Here is an 8,719-nt window from a genome sequence, read left to right on the forward strand (position 1 = left end):
TCTTTTCAAAGTAAGGCTCATTTGAAATCGTTGCCAATTTGATTTCATTGGTTGTATTTATTACATCATGCACAGAACATTCGTTTCTAATCATGTTGGCTGTGTTTGGTTTAATGTCCTTTTCATTGAATTATATCTATTAAGTCTCAAATCGTTAATTTGCTATGTTATCCTACATTGCTGTGGACCCGTGAAGGTCCGGGTAAGAATGAGCCTTCAGTAGCCCATGCTTGTCGTAAGAGGCGACTAACGGGATCGGGTGGTCAAGCTCGCTGACTTGGTTGACACATGTCATCGGTTCGAAACAATTCCCAATTGTGCAGATCGATGCTCATGCTGATGATCACTGGATTGTCTGGTCCAGACTCGAAGCTTACAGACTGCCGCCATAAAGCAGGAATATTGCTGAGTGCGGCGTAAAACTAAACTCACTCACTCACTACATTACTGTGACTCGATGTATTTCAGATGAGCGAGGGAGAGACTGACGCTACCTGTCTAGACTCGCAGAGTGACGAATATTTGGATATAGAGGACATTGATGATGCCGATGGAGACGTTGATGGTGACGGCGATGTTGACGGCGACGAGATCGATGATGAAGATCTGACCAACAAATCCGGGAGCGAAGCCAATGGCAAATCTTCATCCTTCCCCCAGCGTCGAATGTTGAGGACCCCGAAGTGTGCTCGTTGTCGTAATCACGGAGTCGTGTCGTGTCTGAAGGGGCACAAGCGTTACTGTAGATGGCGAGACTGCCAGTGCTCCAACTGCCTCCTGGTGGTGGAACGACAACGGATAATGGCAGCACAAGTAGCCCTGAGAAGGTAAGAGGTGCAAAAATAGTACTACTAAGGTCAGGTGACAAAATAAAGGCTATACAGAAGGGGGTGGGTGTGGGTCGAGAATGGGGAAAGGATTGTGGAACGAGGAATGATGGTAGGTTGACGAGGGTGTGGCTGACAACAACAGGTGATGAGACAAGGAGACCTACTGCAATTGTTTCTATGTATACATTTGTGGGACGGGTTGGAAATGGTGGAATTCAAATGTTTCATAAGCACAACTCTGTCTCGTGGAAGGAAACAAACAAAGGAATGGACGAATGAAGTTTGATACATTGTCACGAGTTAATGTTGTCGTATTCATGACACTAGGTGTTTGGGAAACGGGTGAACAATCTACGTGCAATCTACGCGTGGGTAGGAGTGAATGGGGCGAGAGAGTGAATACGACTTAACGGCGCTTTTAACATTGTTCAGCAATATCACGGCGGGGGACACCATACGAAGTATTTACATATTATATACATTCGGGAATCGAACCTGGGTCTTCGGCTTGACATACGAACGCTCTTACCACCAGTCTACCCCAATGCACTTGAAAGTGAATGAGTGAGCTGGGATAACGTCGCTTTGAAAGTGATGCTGGTCTCGCACCTATAAAATATTTCATTTCAAATAATGCCCGCCAGGTTGTATTATTTGGGGGAAAATTAAGTCCATTTGAAGATTATTTGGTCACAAGCGTCTCAAATGGAACAGCCCACTAACATTGTACATGTAGAACTTAATAATTAACTGTGACACCGTCCTACAATAAAATCATAATTTAAAAGATTGATCCCAAGTGCATTTCACTAAAATATTTTAATATCTCCTTGTCACGTCCGGCGTTATCATGTCAACAGTAATTTATTTTCAAGGTTAATTATCTTATCAAATTAGCAGGATTTCATAAACAAATGTTGAATCACACAAACGCTTACCTCGTGCAACACGTGCAATACGTGCGAACGTTAGATAATGCGTGTAACGTTACCAATTAGCGATATGACATTTGCACCCTGTGTAGTCCGGGGCCAAACCTGAACCCAGTATTATAAGAAACATAATTGTCTATGATAAAGCGTGTCACAATAAACATATAAACAAACAGCCTTTAACATTTATAGTTACAGGAAATGATTAATCTGTTATGAGACTTTGGGCTTGTGTATAGACCCTCATTCTGATGCACCCTGAGCACTATATAGTGGCAGCATTAATACTGTTCAGTTCCCAGCTCAAGTAAACGCTTATGGCAAGCATCTTAGACTGTTAACAAGCAATGCATTTGTAAAATGAAAATAACCCGTAGGGTGAGACTGTGTAGGTTTAATGCACACATACTAATAAAATAATCAACATGGCCGGGGTCAATGTATGCTCTTATAATGTTCTGGTTCAAACAGTATTAGCTCTAAATGTGTGGTCTAGCAAAATTAACATGTTTATAAAAAGAAATTAAACTTGCTAGCAAATTCAAATTTGGCACATCCATGCCCAACCAAACACTCTTGCATTTTACTTTCACAAACAAAATAGTAACCCTTTATTGATCGGAGCAGTTATCTGTCAGCCACACGTGTGAGCGAATTGTTTTAAACTGATGCTCTTCCAGCCATGCCATAGCTTTGAAAACATGACTTATGTTAATTATACCCACATAGGGAATTGAACACCTGGTGTTCTTCATGAAGAGCTAATTGTGTTGTCCACTGATTAATCACCAAGTCCCCCGGGTGCCTCAGATAATTGCTTCCCTTTCTCATTAGTTTCGTCCATATGATAAATTTTTGATATATGTACGAGTTGGTGATTGCCTTGTTTCCACAGATAAGATATGACTATGTGTGTTAGTTTTCCAAGCAATTTGCTTTCATCAGTCTATTTTGTTTATATATTCATCTCTGTGAGTTTTTTTTCTATATTTCTGCCTATATTGATAGCTTTTCACAGATTAGAAGGGAGCATCAGATTGATTTGCAATCGGGTGTGGAGAACAGTTATTTTTTCCAGTTTTATCCGTCAAACAATTTAGTCAGATTCACTGTTAAGACAATTCTTTTGTAGTTTTAACTATTCATTTTTTACCATTGCCAACAAACTATTCCTTTGGAGGCATTTTTCACAACGAAACTTCTCCCTCGAGATATTGTATCTATGTGTAATAATATATTTAAGATGACCCCGTACTAGAAATAAAATACCAAGTATTACCTGCCGTTCATCACGTATTATACTTGTTAGTGTGTTAGATGTCGTTCTCAAATTATTACCAGTTACACCCATTAGTTACATGTGATTCACACAGTTTAACTAGTTAGCTAATTATACCCAGCATATGTCTAGCTATACACAATGTGTTACACTTCACTGACCACGTGTTCACCTGTTGTTGCAGGCACCAGGCCACGGAGATGACGGGCCAGATGAAGGCCAAGGTGAAGAGTGCCGCATCTCTCCTGCAGCAGCGGAAACTCCTGCAGAGGAACCTCAGAAGTCTACAGCAGCACTCCCTGTCCCGCGACATCCTTACCAGTAAGCGTCTATAACATCTGCATCATCAACATCATTTACATCATCTACAACATCTACATAATCTACATTATCTACAACATCTAGAGTAGTTACAACATCTGCATCATCAACAACATCTACAGTAGTTACAACATCTGCATCATCTTACAAAATATACATCATTATACTATTTGAAGTTTATCAACAGCTACATTATCTACGAACACGTCAACATCTGCATCATCTACAACAGCTATAACATCTCACAACAAATGCTTCATCATACCCCCTGCACCTTTATCAATAAACACATTATCCACAAAAACGTCAATATCTGCAACATCTACATCAGCATCACCATCCACCAAATATACAGCTTCAACAAATTGGAAGCAAACATATCAACTGATCATCAACATCTTCATCATCTACACCATCCGTACCGTCTGAAACACTTACAACATCGACAACATGTACAGCATCTACAACATCTTCCTCATCCAGATAATCTACAAGATAGTGGACGCGTTAATATGCTGCACACACAGTGATCGATTTTCTCGAGTAATGACTCTTATGAAGCTTACTTAGTCAGCCACAAGAAACGTCAAGAAGCACGATATCATCACATTAGTTATTTCTCAGCATTCTCTTTCCGGAGGAATATGATGAAGTATTGCACAATTTAATTACATATTAACATACTTTTTTATTCTCTTGACCGAATTCACGCGGTTGTTCCATTTCTTGAGTGTAAAACCAGAAACGACTTTCCGAAGTCTAAGATCATTGTTTTATGAAGCGTTATGTACTACAAAACCTAAATTGGACGTCAGGATCATGCTGCTGGTGACTATCATCGCCCATGGCGTCTAGGTACAAGGTATCTTTAACCCTGTACCCATCACAAGGGGTGATCTGCGGCAGCTTGCATTCCTCACACGTTCCCTGAAAGCCCACTAAGGTGGTCTGTTAGTACTTTATGCCTTCTCCACATCTTCAGATCTTCACACAGAGAAGCATCATATCAGACTAAAAGATCGGACTTTAATGATATTGATTGTTAACAGACCGTTTGACCATGCACCGCCCCTTTAAAATTAGGCACGTGGGTGAATGAGTTCCATCACTTTCAGTGGAACATTGAAATACATTTGTAGAATGTTGAGGTTAGAGTCTGTAATGGATGAAAAAAAGAAATGTTGTTCGAATTTCCCCGACAGTGACTACCATAACTTTTGAATGCCTCTGCCGAAGAATCCATAATTCAAGCTGAAGTGTTCGATTGATGGTAATAGGACCATGCTAGCCCCATCGAAATGGAATGCCAAAACAATCAATATCATGACCATCGGAACGGAAAGTAATTCTCCAGTTCCTCAACTTTGTCAGGCGTTTTTTTAATGGTAACTGCTTCACGTTATACAACCGCAGTTTCCGTTGCTATGAGTGCCATTCATCATAGTGATGGAGCACCTGACATTGAACAATATAACAGTTCCTTTCAAAACATATTACAGAGTGGTGGAAAGCTCAATGGCAGATCCCTACAGATCACAGTTTGGATGTATGCATTTCCATCAACATTCGCCAGTCCCTCCTTCCAAATATAATCCCTGCTGTACTGTACGTTACATGGGAGATAAAAACACATTTATTCAGTAAGTTACACCCAAAAAAACTGGTTCACGCTTGCACATCCTCCAACACCGGACACGTATTCCCTTCTCCGTGGTGTGATGGAAGCTAAGGAATTGTTGTCGTTGTTAGTTTTATTACAACCATCTGCCATTTGATCAGAGTTGTTGCATAGGGGGCGCTGCCTTTGGTGTAGTGCGCCCCCTAGCGAGTGATATAACCCATCTGCACCCACCCAGCTGATTTGTTACTGTTCTTGTTCCAGTGTCGGGATTAAGGTTACTCACAAAACACCTCGGAGAATTTCAAGGAGCGTAGTGATAATATGATGCTTATGTTGAGATTTACTTTATCTTCAATGTATATCTTTGGTAGAGGGTGTTGTATACACGAAGTTTGGGTTCACTGTGTAAGAAGAGACGACTTAGGGCACATCCCACGGTGGGGGCGGGATCACAAACACCCTTTCATCTTGTAAAACATGTAATCCCGTGTACAGTGGGAATGCAGGGCGATGGGAATTAAAAGAACAGGAATGTGTGGGTCCATTGTATCTGGTGCTATCGCTCCAGGGTGCTAGTATTTCAACTCTTGATAGAAGACATGGGAATGAGTTAAAGTAAGTAATTCTCAGTTTTTAAAATTTGAGGTCGCGGGTACTGAAAGAGGCTTATGATGTAATCTGAAAATGCAGGGAATAACTTGCTAGATATGTGAAAGCCCATTGCTGTTGGACCACTTTTCCTCATGCTGTGATATTGCTCGTGTGTTGCTTAAAACGGCGTAAAACACATCTCACTCACTCACTCACTCACTGAAATTGAGAAAGAACATGGTTGGGGAACATTGCAACAGCGGTGTCTTTTTATCTGACTATGTAGTTTATGTATGTTGCAAGAAAATACTGTTGGTTTAAATTCGGTGTAACAACACTACGTTGTAAGTGGCCATGAAGTCCGAAACAAAACATGCATTTGTCAAAATACCCTTGACTAAAGTGGCAAGGTGTGAGAGTGAGTATGGGTTTAAGCAGCTTTTAGCAATATTCAAGCGATATCACGACGGTGGACACCATAAATTGGCTTTCCACATTGTAGACATGTTGGGAATCCAACCTAGGTCTTCTGTGTGACACTTTCACCACAAATCTACCCCACAACCCTAAAGGATTGAAATGTGGTAGAAAATTTATTAACGAAGTTAATATGTATGTAACACAAAAAATGACACTGTATGACTTTCCAGTGATGTACTGATGTATCCTTCTGTTGCTAGGTTACCGTGCTCGCCTCCACGCCCTCCCCCAACCGGAGTCTCTCCGTACCATGGTACCCTACATGAACGAGAGGATGAGGAAGAGGAGGTGTTTCGCTGACAAGGAGTTGGAGCTGGTGATGCTGGAACGAGAGAGACAGGCAGAGATCGTGAAGAGTCGTGAAGCGGGGGAGACAACTCCAACCAGGAACATAGAGCTGACCAAATCCCGTCTTCTCGTAGGCAATATGACACCACGAGAGTTTCTCCAGAGAATCTTCCCAACTCATAATCCAAATGTGCTGGAGTTGGTTTGGCAGGGCTGTGGTGGAGATCTTGAACGGGCAATAGAACAGTTGGCCTCTGGAATGAAATCAGAGGCTCTTGCTCCAGTAAGGCATCATCAAGCTCTAGCGGCGAAGTTGATGCCGTATCAGTTTCCTGTGCCAATGATAGGATTAAAATCTCCCCCTCCAGAACTAATACCAAACGTCCATATGCAGAACTCACTATGTGCAATGAACTTCCCACCATGGGCGCTACATATGAACATGGCGGCTGGTGTTTTCCCAGCATGCCCTACAGTACAGATGCATACGACGCAACATCCGGAGCGGAAGTCAGAGCCGAACCAAGTTGACATGAGGAAAGCCATAAGCACAGAGGATTTGATTGCTCGACGTTCTGCCTTTCAGTCGTTGCACCCGACTCCGTCTCAGTCCTGTGTGTCCTCTGACTCTGTTTCCGTCCTCAGTGACAGCAGCTCCCCCAGTCCCCATAGTCCTCATAGCCCACACAGTCCGGCCTCCTCAAGTGATGAGGCAGCTGATGTGTACACGAAAATAGTGAAGGCAGCGCCTCTCAAATTCTCGGTGGAATCTATAATAGGCAAATGACAAGCTGAAGACCCGTTATGTTCCGGTTGTAAAACACGATGGTCTGAATGCTCATAATTCAGAGAGACTGAATTCTTGCCCAAGTAAAAACCATACTTATTCAAAAATGCACAAATGCAATTTCCCTTTCCTTTCATGAATCCTTCAACTAATTAACTGAAAAAGAATGCTGCTTGATCGAGGTATAAGAGTTCGATTCATTAGATACCCATCCATAGCAATACGTGACTTGGTTGTTTACATCGCATCAATAAATACTTTAATTATTTTTAAATATCATTTCAAGCATCCGTGAAACTATTGCTAATACCCAAATATCGGTTTTGACATTTTGAGGAAGATAAGGACCTTGACGTCAGCACCATCAGTCATTTGTTGCCACCCGGGGATATTTCAAAGCCTGTTTAGTGTACATATACGTTTCTGTTCAACTTGTATATATCTTGCCTTGTGTACATGCGTCCGTTTTTATCTTGCATAAATCTTTACCTTGAACGCAGTTGTTGATGTTCTCATTTTCATTTTGCTCATTTTCGTTGAAACCTTACAGTTAAACATATTGTGCTATTGCCATGATCCTACAAGAAGTTTAAATGCGGATCCAATTTCAGACAAGGTTAATATAATGCTAATAAACCATGACAAAATATTAATTATGTCAAACCACATCCGTTAGTTGCCTCATTGGGGGAGTTGGCGTATTTATACATTTTTAACTTCTCAAAACCAAGAACAGTTACTGCATAAAGCAAAACAATGAACATGCGCCATGAGCATGCATGAGTGGGTGGACACTGGCGCTTTACAAATATCCACTATTATTATTATTATTATTAAATGTAATAAATATGTATAATAGATATTTGCGAGAAACAATATATCAACGTGGAAGATTTATTATATAAGAAGAAGAAATTAAGGATTATACCACATTGAGCTATGTTTACGTCCTTACTGAAATATGAATTGACATTTTGTCTACATCTTATACATCTTATTTGTCATGTATTACCTGGCGATATTGAGAATTTCTTGTGAACAAGTACACAGGAGCTATGTCAACCACTGGGGAATCACAATATACCAATCAATACCATGTCTCCGAGACAATACAGCTGCACGAACGTACACAGATATCTACGAGTTGTATTGAAAGTCTGTTCTCGAAGGGCTTCCGGCTGCATGGAAGCTCTTCGCGGTAATACATTTGTATGGATGATCTCTACGCAGGTACACTTCAGTTGCATTAAAGGGCTTTACGCAGGGATGTTACAGCTGTATTGAAGTGCTTTACGCAGGGATGTTACAGGTGTATGAAAGGGCTTTACTCAGGGATGTTACAGGTGTATGGACGGGCATTAAGCAGGGATGTTACAGGTGTATGGAAGGGCTTTACGCAGGGATGTTACAGGTGTATGGAAGGGCATTAAGCAGGGATGTTACAGGTGTGTGGAAGGGCTTTACGCAGGGATGTTACAGGTGTATGGAAGGGCTTTACGCAAGGATGTTACAGTGTATGGAAGGGCTTTATGCAAGGATGTTACAGGTGTATGAAAGGGCTTTACGCAGGGATGTTACAGGTGTATGGAC

General features: G+C 41.3%; 1 protein-coding gene across 1 annotated transcript; it reads left to right on the forward strand.

Annotated features, from left to right (window-relative positions):
• Window positions 1-468: 468 nt before the first annotated feature.
• Window positions 469-7,624, forward strand: LOC124266138 (doublesex and mab-3 related transcription factor 3, truncated-like). The gene is made up of 3 exons (XM_046700951.1): window positions 469-827; window positions 3,226-3,362; window positions 6,255-7,624. Exons 1-3 carry the CDS (start codon window positions 469-471, stop codon window positions 7,127-7,129), a joined length of 1,371 nt encoding a protein of 456 aa, XP_046556907.1. The 3' UTR covers window positions 7,130-7,624.
• The last annotated feature ends 1,095 nt before the right edge of the window (window positions 7,625-8,719 follow it).

The sequence above is a fragment of the Haliotis rubra genome, unplaced genomic scaffold (assembly GCF_003918875.1).
Source record: "Haliotis rubra isolate DU_JTF1 unplaced genomic scaffold, ASM391887v1 Scf10, whole genome shotgun sequence".
Lineage (NCBI taxonomy): Eukaryota > Metazoa > Mollusca > Gastropoda > Lepetellida > Haliotidae > Haliotis > Haliotis rubra.